The sequence below is a fragment of the Pongo pygmaeus genome, chromosome 6 (assembly GCF_028885625.2).
Source record: "Pongo pygmaeus isolate AG05252 chromosome 6, NHGRI_mPonPyg2-v2.0_pri, whole genome shotgun sequence".
Classification (NCBI taxonomy): domain Eukaryota; kingdom Metazoa; phylum Chordata; class Mammalia; order Primates; family Hominidae; genus Pongo; species Pongo pygmaeus.
The window spans coordinates 140,607,970-140,623,086 of record NC_072379.2 but is presented as its reverse complement, the minus strand read 5'-3'; the positions used below and the strand labels follow the sequence as shown (position 1 = coordinate 140,623,086).

The following is a 15,117-nucleotide window of genomic DNA, read 5'->3' as shown; positions in this document are numbered from 1 at the left end:
AAGCCGGGAATTCAAGACCAGTCTGGGCAACAAAGCAAGATTCCAACTCTACAAAAACAAAAAAATTAGCCAGGCATGATGGTGTGCACCTGTAGTCCTAGCTACTTAGGAGGCTGAGGTGAGAGGATGGCTTGAGCCCAGAAGTTCAATGCTGCAGTGAGCTATGATTGCACCATTGCATGCCAGCCTGAGTGATAAAGCAAGACCCTGTTTAAAAAATAAAAAATAAATCAAAAATAAAAAAAAACTTGAATGGTTGAATTTTACCATCAAGCACTTTTCTTTCTTTGAAAGGATCTTGCATGATTAATACTATTGGCCTGTTCCGTTTATCCTCAGCTGGTTGTACAATTCTTGAATGCTTTCTTCTTTCCCTCAGGATGCTATAGATATTGTTCTACTGTTATCTGAAATTAGTCGTTTTGGAGAAGTTTCTCCATCCAGATACCTATAGAGTCTGTCTTTGTCTGTGCTGTTTCTGAACTTGCCAAATGTTTTGTTTTGTTTTGTTTTTGTTGTTTTTGTTTTTTGAGATGGAGTCTCACTCTGTCGCCCAGGCTGGAGGGCAGTGGTGTGATCTTGGCTCACTGCAACCTCCGCCTCCTGGGTTCAAGCAATTCTCCTGCCTCAACCTCCTGAGTAGCTGGGATTACAGGGGCCCGCCACCACAGCCAGCTAATTTATTATTTTTTTTTTAGTAAAGACGGGGTTTCACCATGTTGGTCAGGCTAGTCTTGAACTCCTGACCTCGTGATCTGCCCGCCTCGGCCTCCCAGAGTTCTGGGATTACAGGCATGAGCCACTGCGCCCAGCCTGAACTTGCGAAATGTTTATTACTTCGTATCAGTATGTTCTGGGATTCTTTGTCCCCTTTGCTCAATAGATAGGTCTTTTATTTTTAATTTTAGGAACTTTTTCTTCTTTAATAAAATATTTAACTTTTGCATTCTGTTTTTTTCTTCTCCAGGAATATCCATTATGCATACGTTTTCCCCCCATTGTCTTCCCTGTTTGTCATTTTGATGATTATTTTAATAGCTCTTCATTGCTGGAGCTGTCCCATATATTTACTTGGTTATTCTCTGTGGCTGAACATGCAGCATGTTTCTATTTACTGTTTATTTTTTTAGCTGCTCCTCTACCTCTTGGAGCTGTGGAAAATACATTTGCACATATATCTTTTTCTGTACTCAAAATATTTCCTCAGTTTTTTTTTTTTTATCCCAGAAGTAATATTATGAAGTTCTAAAAAAGACCATTTTATTGGGATTTTGACATTTTTAAAACAATATTATTCCTTTTAAAAAGCTAATTTTCCAAGTAGGCAATACAGTTTCATGGTTCAAAATCCAAAAATGTTAAGGTGGTATTATATTAGATAGGGTCCTGGCTAAAAGGCAAGAACAGAGGCCCAAAATTACTGTGGCCCAATTAAGATAAAAGATTATTGCTCGTGTCATAGCGTAGAGGTAGGCAGGCGGTCAAGTTGGGTAGCCTGCTCTGTTCCATACAATTTTTCAGGGACCCACATTCATCTCTTGTTATTCCACCATATCCTAAGAATGGTTTTGTATTGTGAGGTGCTCTTTCCCAAATGTTAAAAGCTGGTCACTACTATTATGTTTGCATTTCAGCCCATAGGGAAGAAGGAAAGACTAGAATTTACATATCTCACTTCTCATATTCCATTGTCAAGTCCTCAATCACAGAGACACACCCAACAGCAAAGTAGACTGGGAAGCAGTGTTTACTTTACTTTACTAGGTGGGTGACCCTGTGACCGGTTAGAACTCTGGGGCATTGGTTACAAACAGGAAGAAGGGAATACTTGACTTTGAGAAAAAGTTAGCAGCTTCTGCTTCAGTTTGCCCCTCTGGCCACTCAGGTATCCATGTATACTCTTCTTCCCACTTGTAGAGGCCATTCCTCCCACCCCAAAGGAGACATCATAGAGTCTCATTCAGTTCATGCTTCCAGTCTAAAATCTAGGATTTCTCTGTAGTGTGCAGTAGTCCTTTATGTTAGGCCAGGGCATGGTTCTTTTCACCCTGAAAACTTATAAAAGAATAGACAAGTCCCTCTACTCCCTACCTCCCAAATGCAATATAGGAGGTAAAGGAGGAACCACAATACAAGCTTCTGTTTGGAAAAGGGAAGAATGAGAAATACGGGTGGTCACTAGTTCATAACAACAGTGAAATTCTGCTGAGCAGGAATTGCAGAGTCAGTGTGCTCTTGACTCAACTTTGGTTCTGTTGTGTAGAATCCCTTGTTCATTTTCCTCCATGGCACTTGGCTTTGTCTTCTAGAAGATTCTTCATTTTCCTCCATAACCACATCTACAGTGGGCATTGGAGAACATGCCTTTCTTGAGGCTGTACAGCTTTAGAACACCTTTCCTGCTGGTATAGATTTGGAGGTCTAGTGGTTTCTTAAGGGGTCAAGAAGTCACAGGCTTTTATAAGCCAAGCATGTGACAATACATGTCCCCCCAAAACTAAATTGACTTCTGGTTTGTTTGCTTCCAGTCAGTTCCAGGTAAAAGTATCCATGGCCAAAGATCTTCTTTGGGTCATGGTTTTTAATTAGCAGACTAGATTATAGTTACTGGCTTCTCTTTTTGGCCCATCCCTTTCTCCCTCATTTTCATAATGACTTCCTTGAGGTGATTCCCTAAATGTGATCTTTGTAAATAAGCTAACTCCCTTGTCTGCCCAAGAATAATAAACTGGAGACTTTCATAGATGCCCTGAGAGAGACTCCTGTCTCCTGCTTTTGGGGTACAGTAGCATTGGCTTTTCTAGCCCTGTGGGGTCCCAAATTGTTGGAATCTCAATGGATTTATATTGCCAAATTTAGAACACATGACCCTTAGTAGGCTGTATTTTATTCCATTTTTCCTTGCAAACCAGCCAGTTCTTGTTTGTTTTTATCTTATTCTTATAGTAGCTCACTAAAAGCATACAAGGGGCAGTCAACACACACCAGCATTCTATTTCCAACTGCTTCCCATAAAGCTACAAATTCAGATGACACAGGGTCTCCCAAGTTATTGAAGTTTTAGCAGTTGTTTTGCTACAAGTGTAACAAGGGTTGCCAGCTTTCTCGTCTGCAATATCTATTTTCTCACCACCCTGCCCTTCCAGCAACAAAGCCAGTGTCTCTATATGGTTTTTGATACTGTAGTAACTCATTTCCAGGTATCGTTTTTGGCTTTTAGAGTATAGGCTAAGTTGCTGTAATGAAGAAGAGACCCCCAATACAGTGACACAGTAAGATAGAATTACAGCTTTTCCAGCATGGCAGTCGTAGTAGTTCATTGTGGGTAGGTGGTTCTGTTCCACTGGTCATTCTTGGACGTGAGTCATTCAGTCTTACGTTATGTCATTTTCTAGAGTGTTGTCCTCATCCACATGGTAGAAGCTGCCTCCCCATTACATTGTCATTTTCTAGCATGTAGGAAGAGGGAAAGACCTTGGCTCCATGGAATGTGAGCAGAGGTGGTGTGTTCAACTTCCGGGATCTGGAACTTGAGGGATCTGGAAGTTGAACACACCACCTCTGCTCACATTCCATTGACCAGTTCTTGATTACTAGGCACACATAGTAGCAAGGGAATCTGGGAAATGTGGCCTTCAGCTGGGCGTCCATGTGTCCATCTAAAATTTGGAAGGTTCTATTACTAAAGGAAGAAGAGTGTGGCAGACTACCACTCACATAAAGTGAAAAATCGTCACCCAGTTCCCATATCCATTCAAATAATCTCAGTAATCATAATTCATTTCTCATGTATCATCCAAAGTGTGTGTGTGTGTGTATATATATACAAATATAAATGTATATTCTTACCGTCTCCCTTTTCTGGGAAAAGATAGCATGTTATTTGTGTTGTTTTGCACCTAGCCTTTTTCATTCAACAGTATGAAAGATCTCATATCAGTATGTTGAGAGTTTCTTCCTTGTTTTCAGCTGTGTCATATGCCTTCTATAGAATTACAGCATTTATCAAGTTCATTATTAATAGACATTTGGTTGTTTCCAGTCCATTTCCTGCTACAAATGATGCTGCACTGAATATCAGGCATTTCACATGTGAGGGGTATATCTGTATATTAAATTTTCAGAAATGAAATTGATGGCTCAAAGGATATATGTATATGTAATTTTAATAGATTCTGTCAAATTGCTTCCCATAGAGGTTGTGCCATTTGCATGCCCAGTAGTAATGCAAGAGAATGCCTGTTTCATCTCAACGTTGTCAACACAAAATGAAAGTTTGAACATTCTAACCTGATGGATAAAAGAACAGTAACTCAGTATAGTTTTAATTTGTATTTTTCTTATAAGTGAGGTTAAGCACCTTTATATATGTTTGAGTCATTTGTATTTCTTTTTCTGTGAGCCATTTCTAGCCTTTGCTACATTTTGTTGTTTACCTTTTCCTATTTCTTTTACTTTTTTTTTTTTTTTTAAAAAAAAAGAGTTTCGCTCCTGTTTCCCAGGCTGGAGTGCAATGGTGTGATCTCAGCTCATCGCAACCTCCACCTCCCAGGTTCAAGCGATTCTCCTGCCTCAGCCTCCAGAGTAGCTGGGATTACAGGCATGTGTCACCATGCCTGGCTAATTCTGTATTTTTAGTAGAGATGGGGTTTCTCCATGTTGGTCAGAGTAGTCTCTAACTCCCAACCTTGGGTGACCTACCCGCCTCAGCCTCCCAAAGTGCTGGGATTACAGGCATGAGCCACCAGGCCCGGCCTTTTCTTATTAATTTCTAGGAGTTTGTACAATACGGAAATTTTTTCTTTGTTGTATAAATTGAAAATATTTTACTACTTTGTCATTTGTCTTTTAACATTACCTTCTTGTCATGTAGGTGTTCTTCTTTGAATTCATTCATCTTTTTATGGCTTCTAGATTTTGAGTCATAGCTAGAAAGGTTTTGCAGCTTGGTGATTAAAGAGGGCTATAGGTAACAGAAGAGACTTGTATGACAGAGTATGAGGAAAAGAAAGAAGCACAGTTAGATAAGCTTAGGTCTAGGTTAGGATAATACTTGAATACAGCAGCAACTTTTACATAAATTCACTAGTCTTCATTTCTGCAACACTTAATCTGTGTTTTATATTTCTTCTGACTTATGATGTTCCAAACCTATTTACTTGTATTTCATCTACAATTTTTGTCCTCAGTATCTCTCTAAAGAGTCTTTTTAATGATTATTTCTTAATCAGAAGATATTGGAGAACTATTTCATAATTTAAAAAATTAGAGGCAAGAGGGACTGTTATTGAATAAAGGGACCTACAACTCATAACCACATTTTACCTTGCTCAGATCTCAATTCAAGCAAACCAACTGTAAAATAGCATTTGGGGGACAGTGGCTGTATTTTGAATGTGGACTGGATATTTATATTAAGGCATTATTGTTGAATGAGATAATGGCATGGTGATTATGTGTTATGTTATTTAAACAGACTTTGTCAATTACAGATGCCTTACAAAGCACTTGTCAATGAAATGTTATGAGGTGGGATTTTCTTTAAGACATTCTAGGAAAAAAGTGATGATGGTAGGGTATAGGGTATAGATATAACCATATGGATCAAATATTATTGAAGCTAGATGATAAATACATGGGGTTCATTCTGTTCTTTCTACATTTTGTGTATATGTTTGAAAATGTTCATAGTGAAAAGTTTAAAATGACTAAGTATAAAATTAACATATAGTTATTATAGGAAACTTTAAAAAATAGAGAAAAGCTCAAAGAAAAAACTGATCTCACCAGCCAGACGTATCTAATGTTAACATTTCATTTTATACCATTCTAGTCTTTTCCCATGTGCAAATATATATTATACATACACGTTTTATTTTTTTTTTTTTTATAAAGGATTATTGGCCAGGCATGGTGGCTCACGCCTGTAATCCTAGCACTTTGGGAGGCTGAGGCGGGCGGATTGCCTGAGCTCAGGAGTTCGAGACCAGCCTGAGCAACAACGGTGAAACCCCGTCTCTACTAAAATACAAAAACTTAGCTGGGCGTGGCAGTGTGCGCCTGTGGTCCCAGCTACTCAGGAGGCTGAGGCAGGAGAATCGATTGAACCCGGAGGCGGAGGTTGCGGTGAGCTGAGATCGCACCACTGCACTCCAGCCTGGGCAACAGAGTGAGACGCCATCTCCAAAAGAAAAAAAAAGGATTATTGAGGTCATTCAGTATGTAAATTTTGTAACTTGGTATATTAACCTTTCTGGTGTATCATGAATTATGTCCTCAACATTATTGTGGTTTCACAGCGTTTCAATATATAGATACATCACAATTTATTTAACCGTTTCATGCTATTGGGCTTTTAGGGTGTTCCTTGTTTTTTTCACCACTGTGAACATCAGCATCCTTGTGAGTAAATGACTGTTCACATCTAGAAATAGTGCTTTAGGCCTCACTCCGAGAAGGGGAATCACTGGATCAGAAGATGTATACAATGTACAATTTAATACAAGCTGTAAGTTACCCTTCAGAAGGTGGTGCCGTAGTATCCCTGCACCCGCAGTAAATGGGAGTGCTTATTTTTCTGCATTTGCAAAGCCAGGAGCTAGAAGACGATTTGTTCAGACAGATATATATATACATATATATATACACACACACATAAATATATATAAATGTATGTACACATATGTAAATACACAGACACACACACACACACACACGTATATATATATTTTTTTTTGAGACAGTCTCGCTCTGTCACCCAGGCTGGATGCAATGGCGTGATCTCTCTCGGTTCACTGCAACCTCTGCCTCCTGGGTTCAAGCAATTCTCGTGCCTCAGCCTCCCGAATAGCTGGGATATTTAGTAGAGACAGGTTTCACCGTGTTGGCCAGGCTGGTCTCGAACTTCTGGCCCCAAGCAATCCGCCCACCTCAGTCTCCCAAAGTGCTGGGATTACAGGCGTGAGCCACCATGCCCGGCCTGTTCAGACCAATAATTAACACAGCAGAGTGGTGAAGTGTAATTGTTGCATGAAGACATCTCTGATTCTGATCGTGGATGAATTATTGCCAGTGTGGTAGGGACAGGCAGGGTCAGTTGCACTGGGCATCTGCATGGCCACATGTGGCTGTGTTTTATCAGTGAAGGAGCTGTGGGCTTGAGAATCCCAGTGTCTCTGGCCCAGCAGCCTGTGGCTTCAGATTAATAATATATATTGAGCCGGTTATTCTCTAGTTTTTACAGTGTCACGGCTCTTGGACACTTTCCATAGGTGGTTTGGCATGCATTTCGGTGTGGTGGTTTCTCAATTTCTGCATTCTTGTAGGTAAGTTCACCAGGAAGGGCTGCTTTGACATCATCTTTGAAGACTAACTTATCATCCAGCACTCTGAGCCTTGTGTCAGTACTTTTTGGTTTTTCTTGATATTGTGGTTTGACAGTCTTGTTTGTTGCAAAATCTGTAGTGTGTTTAAATTTTGAGTCTTTCATACAACAGTTGCTTAACATTCATCCAGGAACTGCCAATTTATATTTGTGTCTATGTTCAGATTCCATATCATTGCCTTGTTCTGTCCCATCAGTCAGTAATATCTGAGGCAATCAAAGGACAGAATCCTCATATTAGTTCTTTGTCTAAAGGACTCTAACTTTTGTACTGAACTTTTCTTTAGAATCGTGGTTCAAGTATACAGTTTAATGTAGTCAAACAGAAAAGACAATTGAGCAGCAAATCAGCAAACAATAAACCTAGAAAATGAAAAAATATTACCCTTGACACAGCCCCCTTTAACACAGAAAATATAGTATTAAAAATATAATAAAATGATTCTCAGTATTCTTTTTAGGGGAATTTGATCCTAATGAAACACCTTTGAATGAAAAAATATAAATTACCCTTGACACAGCCCCCTATAACACAGAAAATGTAGTATTAAAATATAATAAAATGATTCTCAGTGTTCTTTTTAGGGAAATTCCATCCTAATAAAAACACCTTTGAACACAGTTGCCTTTGTATGATTTTCTGTGAATCAGACTTTCATCTTTTGACAAACTTCCCTAAAAAGTATCTGAAATCTGCCATCTTCTCAGAATAGTCAGACACAGCTTAGACCATGGGTTTCCTGTCTGGCTTATGAACATTTGTAAAAGTGAGCTAAGTGATTATAAGCAGCCATCTTCCAACCAGTTATTCGTTATAGGAGAACTATATTTGTTATAGTAGGACTACCACCTTGTCAAAACTTAAAATGTATAGAATCCCTGAAATTGGAGCTATCGTCCATCTTACATTAGTAATCATTATATGAATATAGTGATGATTGTTTTCCTTTTTAAAAGATAAATTTGTCTGAAGGTCTCTTGTCATCACTTTGACATATAAGAGCTGTAAATCACTCTGGAGTGGAGATGGTTGGAGAATAGAAGGCTATAGTTGGTTGATGAAAATCTTGACTCTGAACAGTTTGTGTCATAGTTTGGGGTAAGCCACTGTGGCAGTTTGCAGAGGCGGTGTGGCAGCGGGGAGTGCCTATTTTTAATCACTGCTGTTCCAGGGCCAACCGTAATTAAGGATGTTTCCCTTGCTCAGTGAAGCTATATTTTGCTTTTTGTTCATTGATTGATGGAAATTGTAGGACACTGAGAAAATAAAGATGGGCTAAGAGGGTTTTGGCACCTTTTATTCCTCCCTCAATTAGGGCTTTTCCGGGGCTGCATAACAAAGTGCCAAAAACTGGGTGGCTTAAAACAGCAGAAACATACTGTCTCACAGTTCTAGAAGCTGGAAGCCCAAAGTCAAGGTCTCAGCAGTGTGAGTTCCCTCTGGGGCTATGTGGGAGAATCCATTCCAGGCCTCTCCCTGAGCTGCTGGTGGATGCTGGCAATCTTTGGGGTTCCTTGGCTTGTAGATGCATCATCCCAGTCTCTGTCTTCACGTTCACCCGCTGTTTGCTGTAGTGTGTGTGTCTATGTGTCCAAAAGTCCCCTTTCTATAAGGACAGCATTCATACTGGACCAGGGCCCGCTCCAGTAACTTCATTTTAACTTGATTACCTATGTAAAGATGCTATCCAAATAAGGTCCCATTCTGAGTGAGGTGCTGGGGCCCCATCTTTTTTGTGGGGACAAAATTCAACCTATAACACCCCCATTAAATAGAGTGACAAACAGTCCTCACAGTGCTCCTGCGCTCCACTAGGGGGCAGGACTCTCCACTGTTGAAATGGCCCAGGGCGTCGGTGCTGCCTTCTGGGTTCTGGGGTCTGGGGTTGGCCAGCAGGGCCAGCCACAGCCAGGCTCTGTGACCCGAGCCGGTGGGGCGGGCAGAGAAGAGATTCTGATGCTTTTTATTTCTTTATTATTATACTTGATGTAGAAATTATGAGCCCTGGTGACATCCAATAATAATTGTTTTCCCTTATTTGAGACATTGGGGGTAAGCTCCGTATTCTTCCATAACAACAAAGCAAGCAGGCAAGCGTGAGTTCTCTAAACAAAGAGCGGCTTTAAGCAGGGAATTTTAGGCTTCCAAGCTGGCCCTTCTCACAGGAAACAGCCATTCTCTGGGAAGTGGCACCCAGTCTCTGGCGTACCTTGCTCAAGAACAATAGACATTAGTCATAGTCTGTTAATTCTGTCTGTTTCCCATGAGAAAAAGAATGTGTTCCATGGTGCTGTCAGGGAGTTTCAGGCCCATGTTTGAAGTTTTCCTAAGGATCTTCTGTAACATCAAAGGAGGTGACCTAAGCAACCTCCAAATGGGGATCTTTGGAGTATGTCAGGGCCTTTGCCCCTGAGTGTTACAGCCCTTGAGGTGGGCGGGGGGTAGGAGTGGTAGCAGAGCTGTGACCAGGGCTGTTCTCACTGTGTGTGTGTGTGTGTGTGTGTGTGTGTGTGTGCATGCCTGTGTGTTTTTCTGCAGGCACCAGCTGGAGATGCCAGGACATTACTCTCATCTGGCTGCCTTCTATGAGGACAAAAAGGGGGTGCTCCATGCTGGTCCTGGCAGAGGCAGCAGCCTGCCCCCTGTCTACTGGCTGCCTTCCATCCACCGATACATGTACCCTGAGATGAAGGTGAGGTTAGCCCTGCTTTTCTTACACGATACTGGATCTGTATCTGGGAATAGTAGCTGTTGATTAATTTTTAATGAATAAAAAATTTATGTCTTTGGATCATACAAAATGTCTACTTTTGATAGAACAGAGTTGCAACATAAGCATTTGGTTTGTTTAAAACATAAGGCAAGTTATCTTTAACGATATGCTTTCCAGACACTTCTGTAATCATAGTATAAAGGCGTGTGTGATAGGCCAGTTGTGAAAAGATTTAATTCTGTTGATTGCTTCTGATATTTTAACACTAGACATTTGAACTAAAGATGAAGAGTCTGATGAAGAAGTATGACATTTCTTAGTTAAGACACTTTTAATGTTACTTCATTCTGTATTTGTTCCGGAAGTACTTTGGCTTTGGTACTAGAATATGCCTATTTACAGTTAGCAAAACACCCAGTGAAGCGTTAGGTGTTGGAAGGGTGCAAATATGACTAAGAACATGAATCTCCTCTTTCTCTTCCCTCTCTGTCCCCTGTGGTTGGTCACAGGATATTTCCATGGAAACCTAGGGCTCCCCTGGTAGAGAAATTATGCCAAGAGTCCAAGGGAGAACTCTGGGAAGATGCCTTGGGAGAGGACGTGGTCCCTGAGTATTTGGCTAGGTGGAAAGTGAGGAATGCTGATTCCAGAACCAGGAAAGGTGTGAGCAGCAGTGAGAACCATGGTCTGTCACTTTCTCAGCACCTTCTGGGAGTTATTGCATTGTGCCAGCTATTTATCTATACCTGTTGCAGCATTCTCTAAAATAAAAGTAAATGTTTTTTTGTTTTTTTTTTTTTTTAAATCCCCAGCGAAAGCAACCGAGGCTTATAAAGGGCTAGTGACTTGCTTTAGGTCTTATAGCTAATAGAAGTTAGAGCTAAGATTTAAACAGAGGTCTAGTGCCACAGCCAGTGCATGTTTCCTGCCCCACTTCGTTGTCTTTACAGAGATGTGGACACGGAAAAATGCAAGACAATTTCATGGGACATGAGCAAACTAATTTGGCTGGGATTAAATGTTTGTCAGCTGGCATGAGGGAAGTGATTGGAGAAATAGGCTGAAATTAGATTGTAGAGAGCCTTAAATAGTAGACCTTGGAACTTGAATCCTAGTAAGTACCAATTAGGGATTTACCGGGAAAAGAGACCATGTAGGTATTTCAAACTAATTTAATACAGGAAATCAGTAATATAGGAGTTGGAAGGCTGAAGGAGTAAAAAAGGAATAGGTAACCCATATTTAGTAATTATAGATAATAGCCTGACTAACACCGTATATTAGTGATCTATTGCTGTGGAACAAATCCCCAAATTAATGGTTTAAAACAGTACATATTTATTATTTCACAGCTTCTGTAAGTCAGGAATCCCAGCATGGCTTAACCAGATTCTCTATGGCACAATCTCTTATGAGATGGTATCAGCCAGGGTTATGGGCTCATCTGAAGGTTTGACTGGGGAGGTATCCACCTCTAAGACCATGGGTGTTGGCAGGATCGAATTTCTTAAGGGCTGTTTTGAACTGAAGGCCTCAGTACCTTGCTGGCTGTTAGCTGGGGGCTCCCCTCAGTTCTTAGCCATATGGGTCTCTCCACTATGTGAGCTTGCTTCATCTAAGCCAGTAAGAGAGTGTACTAGCAGGATGGAAGTCAGAACCCTTTGTAATCTAATCATTGGAAGTGACAGCCCTGCAATGTCACCATATTTTCTTAGAAGCAAATTACTCAAGAGCAAGAGGGGATTGCATAAGGCTGTAAATACCAAGAGGTGGGGATCACTGGGGACTATCTTAGAGGCTGCCTGCCACCCTTCCCTAGGGCTAGGGTAACAAAGCAAGAGAAGCAGAGTGATCAAAACCACGGGAGCCTGCAGGAGGGGTCCCTGCACAGTCAGTGCTCAGATCGCTGAGGGAGGCACTGCACATCTATGCTGGGACCTCTCAGGAGGTGTGGCTCCACCTGTGCTGTGCATGCTAAGGAAAGCTGGAGGCTGGAGTCATAGGTATCTTCTGCTGCTGGAGAAATACTAGCTGGAGCAAGAAAGGACTGCCTTTCAATCTACAGTCCATGCTCTCCATTGAAAAACTCTAACAGGAAGCCAATTGGCATATGAGTTTAGGAATTGTCATTTGCAGGTTTCCCAACCCCGTGGCATAGGCTGAGAGACAATCATTAAGAAATGGTCAGAGGGCCATTAGAGGTACTCTGGGCTTGCACTGACCTGAGTCCTGTTCTCTTTCTGCTGCTTATAACTTAGACCCATTTTTTCCTTCAGAGTCTAATTTCTATTGGAATTATCTCCAAATCCACAGGGAGGTGACCAGCATCTGACCTAAATGTACTCGTATTCTTCCCCATAAGAGTCCAGGGATGAGGGACTAAGAGAGAAAGAAAATGGCCCATTCTTTTGAGGACAGCTCATTAACATAACTGTTAGACCCTAGGAGATGCAGGGAAGAGGGTACTGTCATGGTTGCAGATACAAATGTGGAGTGTCTTCTTTTTATAAAACAGTATGTCAGCACATCAAAATAAAAAACACGGCCAGGCATGGTGGCTCACACCTGTAATCCCAGCACTTTGGGAGGCCAAGGCGGGCAGATCACTTGAGGTCAAGAGTTTGAGACCAGCCTGGCCAACATGGTGAAGCCCCGTCTCTACTAAAAATACAAAAATTAGCCAGGCTTGGTAGTGGGCGCCTGTAATTCCACATACTCGAGAGGCTGAGGCAGGAGAACTGCTTGAACCCGGGAGGCAGAAGTTGCAGTGAGCCAACATCGCACCACTGCACTCCAACCTGGGCAGCAGAGTGAGACTTCTCTAAATAAATAAATAAAATGAATAAATAAATAAATAAAACGTGTGGCTTTTGTTTCAGCAACGTTACTCCTCAGGATCTATCCACCAGAATGACGTATGTGTAACAAGATTTAATTCAACATTGTTCACAGTGGTAGAAAACTAGAATGCCGTAGTGAATAGTGAATTAGAGCATAAGAAGGTGACATGGAAGGACCACCAGATCGCATTTGTGTGAGAATAGCAAGGTGCAGAAAACTCATCATCCCTTGGTATCTGCAGGGCCTTGGTTCTAGGCACCCTCCCTCAGACACCCAAATCTGCAGATGCTCGTGTCCCAATATAGTAGGGTGTAGTATGTGCGTATAACCTATGCACATCCTCCCATATATAGATGCTCCTCAACTTACTGTGGGATTACACCCTCATAAGCCCATTGTAAGTTGAAAACATTGTAAGTCAAAAGTGCATTTAATGCTGGCAACGCAGCCGACAGTCCCTGACTTACTATGGGTCCATTTAATGTATGATTTTTCGACCTTATGATGGTGCAGAAGCAATGCGCATTCAGTAAAAGCCATAATCCCATCAAAGTCTTAAGGAGCTTCTTGACTTAACGTGGGGCTACATCCTAATAAACCCATCATACAGTTGGAAACTTGGTAAGTTGAATCATGGTAAAATCAGGGTCCTTCTGTGCTTTAAGTCATCTCTAGGTTACTTATAATACCTCATACAATGGAAATGCTACGCACATAGTTGTTATACTGTGTTGGTTTTTACATGTATTAAATTTTCTTATTGTTATTCTTTATTTTTCCAAATATTTTTGATCTGCATGCAGTTGGTTGAATCTGAGAATATGGTATTAGGGGATACAGAGGGTCAGCCGACTGTACATGTGATATGATTACACTGTTGTTAAGCAGTCACAGTGTCTGTCTAGATAGAGACACACACACACCCAGACATAAACATGGAAAGTATTGATGGGTGTATATGAGCTTATTAAGATATGTATTCCCCGGATGTGGTAAAGTATGGGATGGGGTAGGGCAAGGCTTACATGTATTAAAAAAGCAGGGACCAGGAAAAAAAATGACAGCACTTAAAAATAGCATGTATGATATAATAATACTGGTCATGGATGGAAAATAATGTAATGTATCTGTCAGTTTTTATTGAAATATAACATTTTATAGGAATAAGTTAAAAAATAGTATATATGATACAATACTTGTCATGTATGGAAAATAATATATATATATATGCTTTTTATTGAAATATAAAACTTTATAGAAATAAGTTCAAAAATCATAGGTATATAATTCAATGAATTTTTACAACATGAACACACGTATAAAGAAAAGCTTTAGTCTGGGCATGGCAGCTCATGCCTGTAATCCCAGCACTTTGGGAGGCCAAGGCGGGTGGATCATGAGATCAGGAGTTCGAAACCAGCCTAGCCAACATGGTGAAACCCCATCTCTACTAAAAATGGAAAAATTAGCCAGGCATGGTGGCATGCGCCTGTAATCCTAGCTACTTGGGAGGCTGAGACAGGATAATTGCATGAACCCAGGAGGCAGAGGTTGCAGTGAGCTGAGATAGCGCCACTGCACTCCAGCCTGGGCCACAGGGCAAGACTCCCTCTCAAAAAAAAAAAAAAAAAAAAAAAAAACTTTAAAGAAGTAAGCTTTTAATGTAGGAGTCAGATATAGGACTGTTTCAGAGGGAAAAAAATAAACTGGAAAGGAAGCAGAGGGAAGAGGAAGACCTCTCTGAGAGGTCCAGATGTGGCTGCTAAATGTTCCCCTTAGGAAAATGGGGGAGTGGGAGAGGGATATAGGGGAGGGGGGTTGGGCCCCGGGAGGGGGGTTGGGCCCCAGGAGTGGAGGGCTTCCCTAGTGGCAGGCATGGGTCTATCAGAGCCTGCTGTGGAGACTGAACTGACAGTGGTTAGGGAGTAAAAAGAAATTGGAGTGAAAAGAGGATGGAGTATGGACTTGAAAAGTTGGAGGGAAAACATGAAGGTGCGCACTGGAGACATCAAGAAAAGAGATCTCTGTAAAAGCCACAGAGAAACAAGGCTGGAAAAAGGGAAAGAGATTTCAGTGAAAGCAGGAGAAATTTCTGTTGCATGTGCAGTGAGCCTGGTAAAGTGAGGAGGGGTGAGAAGTCTCTAGAGCTGACTCTTTTAGAAGAAAGGAGGTGGCCCT

At 41.2% G+C, this 15,117-nt stretch overlaps 1 protein-coding gene across 1 annotated transcript in view; it reads left to right on the top strand.

Moving 5' to 3' along the window:
• Positions 1 to 15,117, top strand: part of DENND11 (DENN domain containing 11) — a 45,104-nt gene that overhangs the window by 17,975 nt on the left and 12,012 nt on the right. The window contains exon 4 of the mRNA XM_054493757.2: positions 9,924 to 10,077. Within this exon, the coding sequence (XP_054349732.1) occupies positions 9,924 to 10,077 (154 nt within the window). The remainder of the gene's footprint in view (positions 1 to 9,923; positions 10,078 to 15,117) is intronic.